At 35.1% G+C, this 19,034-nt stretch overlaps 1 protein-coding gene across 2 annotated transcripts in view; it reads right to left on the reverse strand.

Moving 5' to 3' along the window:
* Nucleotides 1-762: 762 nt before the first annotated feature.
* LOC149791196 (ubiquitin-conjugating enzyme E2 Z-like) overlaps nucleotides 763-19,034 on the reverse strand; it is a 37,647-nt gene continuing 19,375 nt past the window's right edge. For both annotated transcript variants that reach the window (XM_089969650.1, XM_089969651.1), the window contains exons 6-7: nucleotides 15,869-15,959; nucleotides 763-12,797 (exon numbers count right to left, since the gene is read on the reverse strand). In XM_089969650.1, the coding sequence (XP_089825776.1) occupies nucleotides 12,642-12,797; nucleotides 15,869-15,959 (247 nt within the window). In that variant the 3' untranslated portion in view covers nucleotides 763-12,641. The remainder of the gene's footprint in view (nucleotides 12,798-15,868; nucleotides 15,960-19,034) is intronic.

Genomic DNA, 19,034 nt, shown 5'->3' on the forward strand with positions numbered 1-19,034 from the left:
TATTTACCATGACACGGTGCGGATAGTTTCTGTTTCAGAGAATAGTTCATGCAGCACAGAATATGTTATGCAGCTAGATAATATTTTATACCAACTGTGGTAGAAAGTATTTTTGTATTAAAGAATTACCGTGGTATATAAATGGCGAAATATTCACAGCTAAATGCGTCAAGTATCTTCAAAGAATTTATGGAGATATATAATCCTGACATTATTGTAACAGATCACTGAAGTGAATGTAACGTCACAGAAAAGATTAAATCACTGTTTCGTTTGAATGTAGTTTGTTATGTGTAATTAGTACATATAAAAATATAGACCCTGGTCTTCTGGAACAGTATGCAATAGCAGATCAGGGTCTGTGTTGCTGCAGTTGGACTCGGCTTATACTCGATTATATATGGTATCTCGGCAATAAAGAATGCATTTTGATAATATCTCTGATTATCGAGGTGTCTCCCTGATGTAGTGTTTGATAGGCAAAGGAAGCTGGCACAACTTTGAAATCTCCTTGAACCATATTAAGAATTCGCTTATATATATTGTCTATGTTTGGAATAATCTATATGAAAAAAGGACAAATCTCCTTGAAGCTACTCCAGACCGATTTGCAGAATGCACAAAAAGTTGCACGAAACGTAAATGTTTGCATAAAATATTTTCTTTCTTTTGAACCATTTTTCTCTGTAAGGAATATAAGCCTACATTCCAGGAAAATTAATTTTTTTAGATAAAAAAGTGCAGAAATATGAGAAAACAACAAAAACTTTCACTTTTTTAATATTCATTCAAAAAACGAATTTAATTTGTAAAAGAAATGGTCTGATAAGCAAAACTTTATATTCATTTATAACTCAAGCATCAAAGAAACTTCAATTATGAGTTATAACGTTAATGTGAAATCAGATTCGTATTACCTATTTGATAATCCAAAGCATGTTTTAGATTTATGGGTGATACTTGATGAATTAACACATAGGGATGGCACAGTCTCTGTGGGTGAAGACACTCAATGTTATTTCACCTTTTCCACCATATCCACTCAATGTAATTTCATCTTTTCCACCATATCCTCCACTATGTGTAATCCTAATGAATTTGAACATTATTTTTTAAACAAAAAAACATGGAAATAAATGTCATCAATGCATATATGAAAACAACCTTTCTTAAGGATTTCATTAATGTAAAATACTTGAGTTTAAAGAGTTATACATGGATAAAATAATGAGACAATAACCTATTTCAACAAACGAAAACCTACAATGGTGACAATAAAAATGTATGGATGATTCTAAATGGGACAGATAAAACAATGTTGGGCTTCTAAATAGAAAGTACTTGAAAACCTAAAGTTACAATAATAACTTAACAAAATATTTAAAAGAACACAAAAACATGGATAATCTGAGAAATGCCTATAATGGATGCTGATGTTTTCATTGTAATTTACAGTAAGTGCAAAACTGTAAGGTCAAGACCATTTGACCAAAACAAGGACGCTGCCCTATTTGATTACCACATGCAGCGATCCCTCACTTTAACACTGTAAGGTTGAGTTTATCTGACCAAACCAAGACTGCTCCCCCATTCAATATCCCGGTTAAATGGTTCGTCACTATAACATTGTATGATAGAGTCGGACTAAACTGGGTTGCTCCCTATATGGTTACTCAGTACAATGGTCCCTCATTATAACAATATAAGATAGTATATTTGACTAAACTGGGATGCTCCCATATATGATTACCCAGTAAAATGGTTCTCCACTAAAACATTGTAAGGTAGCCTATTTGACTACACTGGGATGCTCCCATATATGATTACCCAGTACAATGGTTCTTCACTAAAACACCGTAAGGTAGCCTATTTTACTACACTGGGATGCTCCCCAATATGATTATCCAGTACAATGGTCCTTTACTATAACATTCTAAGATTTTCTATTTTACTACACTGGGATGCTCCCCTATATGAATACTAAGTACAATGGTCCTTTATTATAATACTGTAAGATAGGTCTATTTGACTGAAACTGGGATGATCCCCTACATGAATACCAAAGTACAATGGTCCCTCATTATAACACTGTAAGATGCAGTCTATTTCACTAAAAATGGGATGCTCCCCCGTTTAATTACCCAGTACAATGGTCCATCACTAAAGAACTGAAAACAGAGTATATCAACCAAAGAAGACAGGTTCCCCCCTTTAATTACCCAGTACAATGGTCCATCACTAAAGAACTGAAAACAGAGTATATCAACCAAAGAAGACAGGTTCCCCCATTTAGTTACCCAGTACAATGGTCCATCACTATAACACTGTAAGATAGAGCCTTTCTGATCAAAACTGGGATGCTCCTTTATATGATTACCCAGTGCAATGGTCTCTTCCTATAATAATACAAGGTTGAATCTGGGCAAATGTAAGGGGTGGGCGATAAGTATAACTGCCCAACATGCCATTTCATGGAGCCTGCAGTATTTTTTTCCAAGTGTAGGTGTCAAAAGCAATGCACGCCTGGGGCACCATATCAGCCAGCATAAACATGTCATGGCCCTGGGCAGAGTCTCCTTGGCTGAAACAGGATACTCCCCTATTTGATTACCAAATAAAGTTGTCCTTCCCTTTTTGATTATCCAGTACAATGGTCCCTTATTATAATGCTGGTCCAGGGAGCAATACAAGTGTATTGTGTTTAGAATATGTTGCCTTATATTGGGGGCATATTACAAGGAAAAATATAATTCAGTCAGTGTAATTGGATCAATAACCATATCCTTGTTGTATCAGGAATCATGTTATATCAGGGGCAGTTTTATATTAGAGATCATATTATATCAGGAACAGTTTTATATCAGGGATTAAGTTACACCAGTGACCATGCTACATCAGAGACAGTCTTATATCAGGGATTGTGTTATATGCAAAACAGTGTTATATCAGGGATTGTGTCATATATGGGATAGCATTATTATGAGGTGCAGTAAGAGACCATTTTACTGCAATCATATGTGCACTACATAATAACATATTGATATGACCATCTCCCTACCACAAGATCTGACCATCTCCCTACCACAAGATCTGACCATCTCCCTACCACAAGATCTGGCCATCTCCCTACCACAAGATCTGGCCATCTCCCTACCACAAGATCTGGCCATGGCCTGCAAGCTCTTGGTCAAGTGATATTCTAAACATCAAATTGAATTATTATTTTGAATGAAAATTAAAGGTAGTGAAACCAAAAATTTTAGTTACATGATTTTGAGTTATGCAATCACTCATGGGAACACAACTATCAAGCAGCTGTACTGTGGCATTCAATTTCTTCATGCATATATAGAAACAAGTGTAGATGTATTATGGCATTTGATTTCATAATACATAATACAGAAGCAACTGTACATGTACTACAGCATTCAACTTCATAATACATAATAGAGAAACAAGTGTACATGTACTACAGCATTACGTATTATGGCATTTGATTTAGTATTACATAATACAGAAACAAGTATACATGTACTAAATCATTCCGTATTATGGCATTTGATTTAATATTACAAAATAAAGAAAAATGTGTACATGTACTACAGCATTCCATATTATGGCATTTGATTTAATATCACATTATACAGAAACAAGTGTACATGTACTACAGCATTATGTATTATGGCATTTGATTTAATATCACATTATACAGAAACAAGTGTACATGTACTACAGCATTCAGTGTCATAATACATAATAGAGAAACAAGTGTACATGTACTACAGCATTCAATGTCATAATACATAATAGAGAAACAAGAGTACATGTACTACATCATTCAAGGTCATAATACCTAATAGAGAAACAAGTGTACATGTACTACAGCATTCAGTGTCATAATACATAATAAAGTCACAAGTGTACATGTACTACAGCATTCAATGTCATAATACATAATACAGAAGCAAGTGTACATGTACTACAGCATTCAATGTCATAATACATAATAAAGTTACAAGTGTACATGTACTACAGCATTCAATTTCATAATAAATAATACAGAAACAAGTGTACATGTACTACAGCATTCAGTGTCATAATACATAATACAGAGACAATTGTACATGTACTACAGCATTCATTGTCATAATACATAATACAGAAACAAGTGTACATGTACTACAGCATTCAATGTCATAATACATAACACAGAAACAAGTGTACATGTCCTACAGCATTCAACTTCATAATACAAAATACAGAAACAAGTGTACATGTACTACAGCATTCAATTTCATAACACATAATAAAGAAACAAGTGTACATGTACTACAGCATTCAATGTCATAATTATTATCTGAAAGTAAATTTCCTGTAATAAGAAAATTTAAAATCTGGCTCTACATATTCTAAACCTACAAGTATATATTATCTTTTCTAAATGAATTTCTCTCCATAAATAAACATGTCAAATATGTCCCAAGTCACCAGTAATATCCAGTCATCTGTTGATTATTCAGTCTAACCAGTTATATCACTGGATTATTCAGTCTAACCTAGTTATATCACTGGATTATTCAGTCTAACCTAGTTATATCACTGGATTATTCAGTCTAACCATAACTATATCACTGCATTATTTTATTCAGTCTAACCATAATTATAACACTGGATTATTCAGTCTAACCCTAGTTATATCACTGGATATTTCAATCTAACCATAGTTATAACACTGGATTATTCATTCTAACCAGTTATATCACTGGATTATTCAGTCTAACCATAGTTAAATCACCGGATTATTCATTCTAACATAGTTATATCTATCACTGGATAATTCAGCTTAACAACAGTTATATCTATCACTTTGTCAATCCATAACCACCAACCCTAATAATGAACAAATTACCATGACCATTATTTTAATCTGCTTTTCATTTATAGTATTTGGGCTAAACATTAATTAATGCCATGTTTTTATTTTCATTTTCATATCCAAAATAATTTTTATTTCTTCTGTATCCTTTCCTTATTTTCTTTACCTTTTTACTTTTAAATCAAAATTTGCATTCTAATCAAATGACTTGAAAAACAGTTACAAACTGTCACTCTGCTAAACTGATTAGAAAATTGCAAAAAGGGCACTTGGATCCCCACTGACTCCATATGTAATTTCCTTCTTTTTTACATATTGCATAACAACTTTTCTATAATGTATACTATCATGTATATAATGCACACTATCATAAACATAATGCATACTATCTTGTACATAAAGCATAATATCATAATGCATACAATATTGTACATAAAGATTACTATCATAAACAAAATGCATACCATCTTGTACATAATGCTTACTATATTGTACATATTATACACCGTCTTTTACATAATACATGCCATCTTGTATGTAATGCATAACATCTTGTACATAATACATACCATCTTGTATGTAATGCATAACATCTTGTACATAATACATACCATCTTGTATGTAATGCATAACATCTTGTACATAATACATACCATCTTGTATGTAATGCATAACATCTTGTACATAATGCATACTATATTGCACATATTGCATACCATCTTGTACATAATGCATACTGTCTTGTACATAATGCTTACTGTCATGTACATAATGCTTACTATATTGTACATATTATATACCATCTTTTACATAATACATACCATCTTGTACATAATGCATACTATACTGCACATATTGCATACCATCTTGTACAGAATACATACTATATTGTATGTATTGCATACCATCTTGTATATAATGCATACTGTCTTGTATAGAATGCAAACTATATTGTACATAATGCATACCATCTTGTACATAATGCATAACATCTTGTACATAATGCATACTATCCTGTATAGAATGCAAACTATACTGTACATAAAGCATACCATCTTGTACAGAATGCAAACTATATTGTACATAATGCATACTATCTTGTACATAATGCATACCATTTTGTACATAATGCATAACATCTTGTACATAATGCATACCATCTTGTACATAATGTATAACATCTTGTACATAATGCATAACATCTTGTACAGAATGCAAACTATATTGTACATAATGCATACTATCTTGTACATAATGCATACCATTTTGTACATAATGCATAACATCTTGTACATAATGCATACCATCTTGTACATAATGTATAACATCTTGTACATAATGCATAACATCTTGTACAGAATGCAAACTATATTGTACATAATGCATAACATCTTGTACAGAATGCAAACTATATTGTACATAATGCATACTGTCTTGTATATAATGCATAACATCTTGTACATAAAGCATAACATCTTGTACAGAATGCAAACTATATTGTACATAATGCATACTATCTTGTACATAATGCATACCATTTTGTACATAATGCATAACATCTTGTACATAATGCATACCATCTTGTACATAATGCATGACATCTTGTACATAATGCATAACATCTTGTACAGAATGCAAACTATATTGTACATAATGCATAACATCTTGTACAGAATGCAAACTATATTGTACATAATGCATACCATCTTGTACATAATGCATACCATCTTGTACATAATGCATACCATCTTGTACAGAATGCAAACTATATTGTACATAATGCATACTGTCTTGTATATAATGCATAACATCTTGTACATAATGCATAACATCTTGTACATAACGCAAACCATCTTGTACATAATGCATACTATCTTGGAAAAAAAACTGCAATTTTTTTTAATGTCTTTGAATATTCATATGTCTCGTATCTTGGACGTATGCCCTAAACATTCAGGGCATCTATTGTCTTGGAAATATTCCCTGAACACTGACAGTTCAAGCTGTCTGACACCTTGTCAAAGGCAATGACACCAAGGTGGCTGACACTCTGTCAAATGTGATGACACCAAGGTGGCTGACACTGTCAAATGTGATTACACCAAGGTGACTGACACCTTGTTAAATACAACACCAAGGTGGCTGACTTTGTCAAATGTGATGACACCAAGGTGGCTGACACCTTGTCAAATACAATGACACCAAGGTGGCTGACACTTTTGCAAATGTTATGACACCAAGGTAACTGACACATTGTCAAATGCAAGACATCAAGTTGGCTGACACTTTGTCAAATGAAATAACACCAAGGTCACTGATACTTTGTCAAATGGAATGACACCAAGGTGATTAACACCTTGTCAAATGTAATGACACCAAAGTGAATGTCACTGTCAATACATTGTCACCAAGGTGAATGACACTGTCAATACAATGACACCAAGGTGACTGACACTATCAATACTAAGGCACTAAGGTGAAAGTGACACTGTGAATACAATGACACCAAGGTAATTGACACTATCAATACTATGACACTAAGGTAAAAGTGACACTGTCAATACAATGACACCAAGGTGACTGACACTGTCAATACAATGACACCAAGCTGAATGGCACTTTATACAACAAAACATCTAAATAATTTTAATTTCTATAGTTCTCATCCAGTTTTCATTAAATTTTCAAAATGTAATAAAAACTAGCAATTGTTTGTATCTTGGTAAAAATTAAATATTAAATATGTTGTTTTAATACAAAGTGCCATGGTAAAGAGAAGACTTAAATTATCTCCACTCTGAAGAGCTCTCTCCAAATCTCCACTCTTAAGAGCTATCTTCGAAATCTTCTCTCTAGAGAGTTTTCACCAATCTCAACTCGAGTGAGCTATCTCCACTATGGAGAGCTAACAACATACCTCTATTCTTGAGAGTTATAACCATATCTCCACTCTGGAGAGTTATCACTATATCTCTACTATAGGGGGGCGCTCACCAGTTATTATGTACTTTTGAGAGAGTGACGTATGTAAGGTGAAGTTGTTCGCATTTAAAACATGCTCAGTGGAATGTTGGCATACCTCTATGCTACATTAATGTAATGTGGATGATATTTCTTTGGATATTATACTTTTGGAAATTGTACACGATTTAAGCACACTGCTAACTAAAATGACTGCTCCCTTGTGCTAAAAAATCAGCCTGAATAAGTCTCAAGTACACTATCCATAGCAGCTATTAAAATAGGGAAACTGAATTTTGCCAGACTAGACAATACCAGCTTCTGAAAGGGCAATGAAAGAATCACCAAATATATAAAATGTAAAAAAAGTTATCAGCTCTTTTTTGCACAATTTACCTCTAAAGTTCAGGAAGTGAAAATGACCAAGTAGAGCTAGCAATTTTTTGAAAGGTGCACATCAGGAGTAAGGCTGAGCTGTATACTCTATAACCCATATTACACCCATCAATCATACATGAAAATAAAGGGAATTAAAGGTTCTTTGAATTATACCTAAGATATACAAGGATTTTTTTTAAACAGCCAACAGAACCATTGAGGAAAGTTGGGGAAATTCTTTTTCTTTAAAATTCTAACCCTATGCAAAATACGAAACTGTAGAGCACCACCATAGTGAGCTATCTCCACATATCTGCTCTGGAGAATTATTACCATATCTCCACTCTGGAGAGCTATCTCCACTCTAGAGAGTTATTACCATATGTCCACTCTGGAGAGTTATCACTATATCTCTACTATAGTGAGCTATCTCCACATCTCTGCTCTGGAGAATTACTACCATATCTTCAACCTGGAGTTATTACCATATCTCTGGGCTGGAGAGCTATCTCCACATTCCCACTCTGGAGAGCTATCTCCAAGTCTCCACTCTGGAGAGCTATCTCCACATCTCCACTCTGGAGAGCTATCTCCACATCTCCACTCTGGAGAGCTATCTCCATGTCTCCACTCTGGAGTTATTACCATATCTCTGGGCTGGAGAGCTATCTCCACATTCCCACTCTGGAGAGCTATCTCCAAGTCTCCACTCTGGAGAGCTATCTCCACATCTCCACTCTGGAGAGCTATCTCCACATCTCCACACTGGAGAGCTATCTCCAAGTCTCCACTCTGGAGTTATTACCATATCTCTGGGCTGGAGAGCTATCTCCACATTCCCACTCTGGAGATGGGTCGAGTAATCGTCACCAAACAGGGAGACACATCAGTACATGACATGAGGTCCATTTTCATAGCTTGGTTTAATTAGTATACCCCAATTCTGGTCAAACCAAAGAATATAGCTTGTCTACACACTAACCCAATGTAATCTTTTACATGAGCAGTGGATTTTAATATTATATATAATAAACTACTTGCACTGAGTGACATATGGTGTTATTCAACATGTTCCATTTATGTTATGTCAATTGAAGGTGTGTGTATCATCACATAATGTATTTTGAAATGCTCCATTACAATGTCATGTAATATTGTTAAGTGTAACACCACCGGATGGAAAGCTATTTTTACTATATGAGGTCATGAAACTAACAAACGTAAGCATTATGTGACAAATCTTGGTACAACAAGAATGTCTAATGGTCCCTACAAATTGCGCATAAACAGGTTTTACTGACCTGTAAACTGGAGCATCAGCAATAGTTTGCACTGCTTCTTTAAAATGCTTGGGATCATATCCAATCAATGAATATACCAGTTGCCCTTTGATTAAAAAAAACACTAGGTACCATAACAAAGTGTTGATGATAATACAAAATCTGCCTGTGATCATTCTATTGTATCCAATGCTTTTATGCAGATTCTGACGTCTGGGAGAATGCCAATATAACACTTGGCAATACTTCACACTGCTGCTGCTGATGACGTTGATGAAAATTACAAAGATGATGATGATGTTGATGAAAATTACAAAGATGATGATGATGTTGATAATAATATGACAAAATAGATGATGACATAGATTACAATGTCAACCAACTACAAAAATGAAAATCAATAAACAAGACATTAAGGAGGTGGTTACAATAAAATACATGGATGAAGACAACGTTAATGGCAACCATGGTAATGACGATGCAGCTGACCTTCATAAAGTACTTCCTAAATGTCAAAGCTTCCTACAGCTCAGATGATTCCTTCTGATAATTTATTGCATATAATTACTGCACATAAATAAACAAAAAGAATAAAACAATGAATGGCACATTAAACACCTGCCATAAGTTTCATAGTCTTGTATGTAGATAAAAATGAAATCTCTGTGACAAACAATTTCTTTTCATTCATAGTTGCTTTGACCTTTGACCCCAAACTTGATAGGCTTCTTTTTTACCCTAAGTATAATCCCTCCATGATGATTGGCCCAGATCTGTGACAAAAGACTAATGTTAATGTTCATAGATCATGTTTTTCTTTCAGTCACAGAGACCATGTGTTTCTTACAGTCACAGAGACCATGTTTTTCTTTCAGTCACATAGACCATGTGTTTCTTACAGTCACAGAGACCATGTGTTTCTTTTAGTCACAGAGACCATGACTTTTGACCACAAAATCAATAGGCTTCTTCCTCACCACAAGTGCAAGGCATCTGCAAAGTTTAGTTTAAGATACAGAACATGATGTTATTGCCAAAAAAAACTTTCATGGTTTGTACAGTCCCAGAGATTTATTCTTCAATGACTCTTCATAAATTCGATGAAGTACAAAAATACAAGCATGGACCTTTGACTTAATGCCATGATCTGGTTGTCAAACATCCTTCATAATGGGTTAGGACATGTTGGTGGTCAAAACTGCACCATTTTTATTCAGAATCATTTAAATATTGCTTGGAGTGTTCTTGCAATAACCGCATCTCAGTGCAACCATTCATGCAAGAGAAGTGGTGTGACAGTCACTCTGTCGGAAGTCTGATGAACACCATTTTCTTTCAGAGCCAGCTACATAAAGCATTGCTAGTGAATACCCTCATGTCACAACAACCATCTGTTTAGAAGAAGCTGCCATATCAAGATAGATATCAATTTTGGATAAACATCATTTTAACATATGAACAAGAAAATCACATGAGAAAAAAAGCAGTTTTTGTACGTTTTGTTTTTAAATGTCAATATGGCTATCCATTCTGGAGAACTAGCTGTAATATGATCTTTCAGATTTTGGGTCGGTCGCATCATCATCATTTTTATTTAGAACTAAATATAGTCAGAAGTGTTTTATCGGAGACTCTGTATTGACACAAACATCCTTAAATGAATAGTGATGACCAGATTTTTAAGATGGCCAGAACTAATCAGTATTATATCTCTATTCAGAAGTCCATATGACAAGATTTTTAAGATGGCCAGAACTAATCAGTATTTTGTCTCTATTCAGAAGTCCCTATAACAAGATTTTTAAGACGGCCAGAACAAATCAGTATTTTATCTCTATTCAGAAGTACCTATAACAAGATTTTTAAGATGGCCAGAACTAATCAGTATTTTATCTCTATTCAGAAGTCCCTATAACAAGATTTTTAAGACGGCCAGAACTAATCAGTATTTTATCTCTATTCAAAAGTACCTATAACAAGATTTTTAAGATGGCCAGAACTAATCAGTATTTTATCTCTATTCAGAAGTACCAATAACAAGATTTTTAAGATGGCCAGAACTAATCAGTATTTTATCTCTATTCAGAAGTACCAATAATAAGATTTTTAAGATGGCCAGAACTAATCAGTATTTTATCTCTATTCAGAAGTACCTACAACAAGATTTTTAAGATGGCCAGAACTAATCAGTATTTTATCTCTATTCAGAAGTACCTATAACAAGATTTTTAAGATGGCCAGAACTAATCAGTATTTTATCTCTATTCAGAAGTACCTACAACAAGATTTTTAAGATGGCCAGAACTAATCAGTATTTTATCTCTATTCAGAAGTACCAATAACAAGATTTTTAAGATGGCTGGAACTAATCAGTATTTTATCTCTATTCAGAAGTACCTATAACAAGATTTTTAAGATGACTGCCATGGCAGCCAAGCTGGCTATCAGATTAGTGGCATTTTCATTTAGGATCAAACAGACATATAGACAAACAGACAAATAGATATATAGACATACGATGTCAAATAGAAATCATATTAAATCTTTTAATGAAAACTCCATGTCAAGATAACTGTACATTCAGATGGACTAGCAACATGATTTTTACGACAGTCCCTGCATCAGTAATGTTGGATGTAAGGAAGATCGGTGCCATTTTCATTGAGATCAAACTAAATATATTAAGTGAAAACCTCATGTCAGTATGACATTCAAATCAAGAATATGACAAATTGACATCATAAGGAGTCTTTCATATCAGTATCAGTATGACATTCAAATCAAGAAGATGACAAACTCGACATCATAAGAAGTCTTTCATATCAGTATCACAATCCAACAAGGAAGAATAGCATGACTCGATTATAAAGATGGCCATACTGGATGTTTGATGAGCATCTTCATTTAGGACAAACTAAACCTTGTGTGTGTGTGTGTTGTCTGTGTGTGTGTGTGTCTTTGTGTGTGTGTGTGTCTGTGTGAGAAAGGTTTATAGCAATCCTTCCAGAAGTTCAGTAACAGTAATGATAAACTTGTGCTGACAGATGATGAAAGACTGATTCTGCATGCTGAATGGCCAGCGGACAAAAAGTTCACTGCATAAGCTCTTCTGGACAATGACCAGTCAAGCTAAGAAAGCTGTGACTTCAGCTTACTCCATTACTTGTTGTGTCCATTTCTGAATCGGAGGACTCTGAATCGGAGACACTATTGTTTTTCTCACTGAGAGTTTCTTTTATTGCTTGAAGCCTTTTCAATATATTCTCATAATCAAAGTTACCCCGCTTCTCACCAAATGGATCCTAAAAAATACATTAAATTCCAGATTACTCATCAGTCAACATTAATTATGTGCAAGAAACTGATTGTTCCAATAATTAATAAATTTATTTAGAATAAATTGCATAATTATCCTAGAATAATCCATTGTTCTATGTTGATTAAAAGTTTGGAGAAATGGTATCAAATTAATCAATGTTTGCCTATATCAGCAAATTTCTGATTTGAGACTAAACATGAAATGGTATCAAATTAATAAATGTTTACAGATAGCAGCAAATGTCTGACATGAGACTAAACTGGAAATGGTATCAAATTAATAAATGTTTGCCTATAGCAGCAAATGTCTGACATGAGACTAAATTGGAACTTTTCTTAATGAGGAGAAAGCTTGAAATAAATTGAAACTTGTTCCTCAACCTTCTATTATGATTTTTATACTCTTTCCATGATGATTTCTGATATATAATGTTTAATACAACTTCACCTAATGGCTACTTCACTTAAACTTCCCATAAATAACAACCTGTTGTTTCTGGACAAAGTCTGATTTTCTCTTTGTTTCATTTCAACTCTATATTTAAAGGTAGACTTCAAACTACTATGTCTTTCACCAGTTATTTATTAGAATTATTGGTTTTATGATTTGCCTATTATGCATACTGTGCAGTTACCCCATGGATGTCACAAGTTCATTATGCATACTGTGCACTTACCCCATGGATGTCACAAACTCATTATGCATACAGTGCAGTTACCCCATGGATGTCACAAGCTCATTCTAGATACTGTGCAATTACCCCATGGATGTCACAAGCTCATGTATCTGGCTATTTCCTTAGAGGTCATATATCTTACCCTGTGCATAAATGTGCAGCAAGTCAAACAAACAGAGCAGGTTTCTGAATGCACCATATTGTTATAAACTACACTTTGATGTAATTTACCCACAGGACCTGATAAATACATTTCTTTCTGACTAACAGGATACAACTGGAGTGTAAACATTGTGCTGATCTGTACCTTACACTCTGTCAACTACACTGATCTGTACCTTACACTCTGTCAATTACACTGATCTGTACCTTACACTCTGTCAACTACACTGATCTGTACCTTACACTCTGCCAACTACACTGATCTGTACCTTACACTCTGTCAACTACACTGATCTGTACCTTACAGTCAACTACACTGATCTGTAACTTATGCAGTCAACTACACTGATCTGAACCTCACTGTCAACTACACTGATCTGCACCTTACACTGTCAACTTCACTGATCTGTACTTCACACTGTGTCAACAACACTGATATGTACCTCACTGTCAACTACATGAGATGTACCTCACTCTGTCAACTACACTGATCTGTACTTCACACTCTGTCAACAACACTGATCTGTACCTTACACTCTGTGAACTACACTGATATGTACCTTACACTGTCAACTACACTGATCCATACCTTACACTGTCAATTACACTGTTCTGCTTATATCAATGTGTACAATATAACACTAAGAGAACAATATTAACTAGATTTAGTAGATAAAATAAAAAGACTTGTTTCACAGTCATTAAGTCCTCTCATTTGTGGAGATTAGTGATTTATTTGCTAATAAGATAATTGCCTTATTTCAGCTATAATATAATTCTGCCCTTGTAAGAATCATATTCAGTTAACTCTACATACTGAATCTTGGGTGCTATGTTGCAAGTTTGTCTGCAGGGTTTAAGACACTGTCCTGATGGGCTATTTCTAGGTAAGGGGTCATTATGTGCTGTGCCACATCTTCATAATTTGCAATCAGATGATGAAGACTAGATGATGATGTTAGGCTGTTAGATGACAATCACAATTGATGAATAAAATGATGAAGAATTGTGCATTTTTGATATCCCTGATGCTTTTCATTTTTAAAAACAGTAGAGGAGTAAAAAGAAATTGGTAGGTAAGTAACTCCTATAAAGACAATAGTCCCTCATCACAAAGTAATTCAGTGCAGCATGGTTCTTGATGCAACATGGTCCCAGATAATACGCAGTCCTGACATGGCATGGTCCCTGATATTACGCTGTCCCTGATACAACAGTCTGATATAAAACAGTCCGATATAAAACACAGTCCCTGATATAACATAGTGCCTGAAACAACACAGTTCCATGATACAGCATGGCCCCTGATACAACATGGTCCCAAGTACAACACAATTCCAGGACAGAGCATGGCCCTGGTTACAACATGGTTACATATAAAACATGGTCCCAAATACAATATAGTTCCATGATAGAACATGGCCCCTGATACAACATGGTTCCAGATACAACACAATTCCATGATGGAGCATTGCCCCTGATACAGCATGGTCCCAGATACAACACAGTACCATGATACAGCATGGTCCCCGATACACCACAGTTCCATGATACAGCATGGCTCCTGATACAACATGGTCCCAGATACAACAGTTCCATGATACAGCATGGCCCCTGATACGACATGGTTCCAGATACACACAGTTCCATGATACATCATGGTCCCTGATTCAACATGTGTATGTGATGGATCTCATTAGATTCACTTTGATTTCAATGTAATGTATCCCTCTAGTAACTAGCAACTTCACCTGTAACATGATGAACTCAGTGTAATGTATCCCTCTAGTAACTAGCAACTTCACCTGTAACATGATGAACTCAATGTAATGTATCCCTCTAGTAACTAGCAACTTCACCTGTAACATGATGAACTCAATGTAATGTATCCCTCTAGTAACTAGCAACTTCACCTGTAACATGATGAACTCAATGTAATGTATCCCTCTAGTAACTAGCAACTTCACCTGTAACATGATGAACTCAGTGTAATGTATCCCTCTAGTAACTAGCAACTTCACCTGTAACATGATGAACTCAATGTAATGTATCCCTCTAGTAACTAGCAACTTCACCTGTAACATGATGAACTCAGTGTAATGTATCCCTCTAGTAACTAGCAACTTCACACTTACCATGAACTATGGATGCCCTGAACAAGGATTACTGTGAACGACCAATGCATTGAATTTTGATATTGTCTACATTTATCCTACCTGCATTGATTGACCCTGCAAGTGAGCATTTTTCTTGCATATATTGACATAGTAACCATAATAATCCATGTACGACTTCTCCATCACCTCCCTGAAATATACAAAATATAATTCACTATAATTACTGGAAGGGAATACATGTACAAACTGGTTGGTCATACTGATCTATCACAAAATCCATGTTTTTATGTAGGTAAGTAGGAATAGAATCTATATTTCTGGAAAATCACTTTAGAATATGGTTTCAAAAAAAGCACTAAAATAGTGAGGTATGCATCACTCTTCATGTTGCTCTTTATCTTACAAGTAACAAGATTTATAAATCTGTGTAATGGAAAGGAGACATGATGATGAAGACCAACAATATTGATCAATCTATATCCTGGACATGGGTCCAGACTTGTGGTCAGTCTGCATATCTATATACTGGGACAGGGGTCCAGACTTGTGGACAGTCTGTATATCTGTAAACTGGGACATGGGTCCAGACACGTGGACTGTCTGTATATCTGTATAATGGGACAGGGGTCCAGAATTGTGGTCAGTCTGTATATCTGTATACTCGGACAGAGGTCCAGACTTGTGGTCAGTCTGTATATCTGCATACTAGGACAGGGGTCTAGATTTGTGCTCAGTCTGTAATTCTGCATACTAGGACAGGGGTCTAGATTTGTGCTCAGTCTGTATATCTGTATACTGGGACAGGGCTCCAGACTTGTGGTCAGTATGTTTATTTCAAGGAATATTTGTCAATTTCTGTGCTGGGTCAAGAGTATGATAAGGATAATAAAGACAAAGATATTACTGTTGTCAAATTATAACCAGTAAAATCAATTGTACCATCTTTATCAGAAACAGCACTGCAACCAGTGAACAAAACATTAAAAGAAGCAACATTAATGTTGCTGAAAACAAAACATCAGCATTATCACATAACCAGAAATGTGGTGGCATACATTTCCAAGACTTTCGGAAAAAGTAAGTTTTATCTTGTAACTGACTTGTTTTGTCCACAATTATAAATTATTTAGCTGGTTTTCTGTTAAAGATTTCCGCATTACATCTTTTATCCAGTGCTCTCTGTTTACCATTATGTCAGCCATCATGGCTAAATGCACTATGCGTCTTGGAAGCATTGAGATACAATCATCTTTTCAAACAGAAATTATGGTTTTCACTTTTGGGGGGTTCAACACCATTTTTCAGCACATGATGGGTCATACATGGCTGCCAGTATATTTGGCAGAGGAAGAACCAAGAAAGATCCCATGAAAAACCACTAACACACAGGAAGATTTTTTGCTATCTGTAAAGTATAAAGGTAAGCATTTTGACCACTTGGCCACCAGGGGAAATTAACATTTAATGCTGATTCTATCAAACTTACCATAAAATTATTTAAATTTCTGGAGGGATCAAAACACATATAATATTTAATTACCGACTGAACCCTGTATCAATGGAAATTTCATCAAGTGTTTTTTTAAAAACTATAAATTCTGGGTTCTCTTCTATGCATATTATATGCCATTAGTTGAACACAAAAGGTACTCCAAAAATAAAAACAACGGACAAATATGTTGATACACTGATTCAACTGAATGCAATGTCAACTATTTTTAAGTTGGAATGGAATCATGTGATAAACTAAACATTGACCATGTGATAAAAACCTTCTGTACAATGGCAGAATTTTCAATCCAGAAACACTGTTCAAAATTGTCTCCCCTTCCATAATTTCAATAGCTTCTCTTATTTTTGTCCTCAGAGTATTATTCTCTCTAGCAAGTACTCTGATATAATCCCAAGAAATAGTATGCCCCAATTCTTTCAATCACCACCAAATGCTGTCTGGGATTCTCTGTTCCTCTACAAATGTACTTAAACTCATTTCAAGGCAGTTTTCCAATGTAGCCTTTTCCAAAATTATCACACTGAGGACTACTTTTTCAAAGCAGTTTTGGCTTTTGGATGTACTGAGACTGAGTGAATGGTGTTCAGGGATCTTGTTATGTAATCAACATTTAGCTGATCATGTGACTCCAGTCAAGAAGTTGTTGTTGTTGTTGTTGTTGTTCTAGGGTTTAACACCATTATTCAGCACAAGATAGGCTATACATGGCGGCCAGTATAACTGGTGGAGGAAGAACCCTGGAAAACCCAGGGAAGAACCACTGACCCACAAGAAGCTACTGGCAGGCTTTCCCATGTACCCATGCTAGCCGAGCCTTGGACTCAAACACACGCATACAGAGGTGAGATGGCAGTGATCTGGAATGGTGAGCACTTTAGACCACTTGGCCACTCAGGGCCCCAGTCAAGCAGTCATTCCTCAGATGAAGGCCTTGTGATCAGTTCAAACGCTAAAGAGTTGTAACCTATTATGCCACCAAAAAGGTATGTATTCTAAGACTTAGTTTCGTTGCAAATGGCTGTAGCTGATAACAATATTCATTCTAGTATCTTTAAGATGATATGAAAACAAAACAAAGAAAAAGAACTGAATAAAAAAAGTTAGCCACTTCCTTATTGATACATAAATTAAAATCTAAATTATGATTCATTGTTTGACTAAAACTGGCAAAATTTAATCAGACTAGGACAAAAGCAATGTTAGATAAAGAGTCCCTCAAAGGGACTGATGCTCTACTATCCCAAAAGAGTCCTACAAAGGGACTGATTTTTACTGTCCCAAAATAGTCCTACAAAGGGACTGATGCTCTACTATCCTAAAAGAGTCCTACAAAGGGACTGATGATTTACTATCCCAAAAGAGTCCTACAAAGGGACTGATGTTCTACTATCCTTAAAGAGTCCTACAAAGGGACTGATGATTTACTATCCCAAAAGAATTTCCATGAATTCAATATAAGATGATGTCTTCCTGCTGGGTGTTGAAACCACCTGATATTTTCTAGCAATAACAAGAGTTTCAAAATTAGCTGTTATGGCAACCATTGTGGATGCGCCATTTTCATTTCGGACCAAGCGTAAATTAAAGTCTTTCGGTGAATATGACCTTCCACTGAGAAACAGATTACCAGATTTTCAAGACTGCTGCTATGGTGGCTATTTTGGATGTCGGATCAGCACCATTTTCATTTGTGATAACACAACATGATCAGACTCCATGTTGATGTGACCATTCATCTAAAACAGGTAGCAA

Source organism: Sinohyriopsis cumingii, chromosome 9 (assembly GCF_028554795.1).
Source record: "Sinohyriopsis cumingii isolate HCF-2022 chromosome 9, ASM2855479v2, whole genome shotgun sequence".
In the NCBI taxonomy this organism is placed as follows: domain Eukaryota; kingdom Metazoa; phylum Mollusca; class Bivalvia; order Unionida; family Unionidae; genus Sinohyriopsis; species Sinohyriopsis cumingii.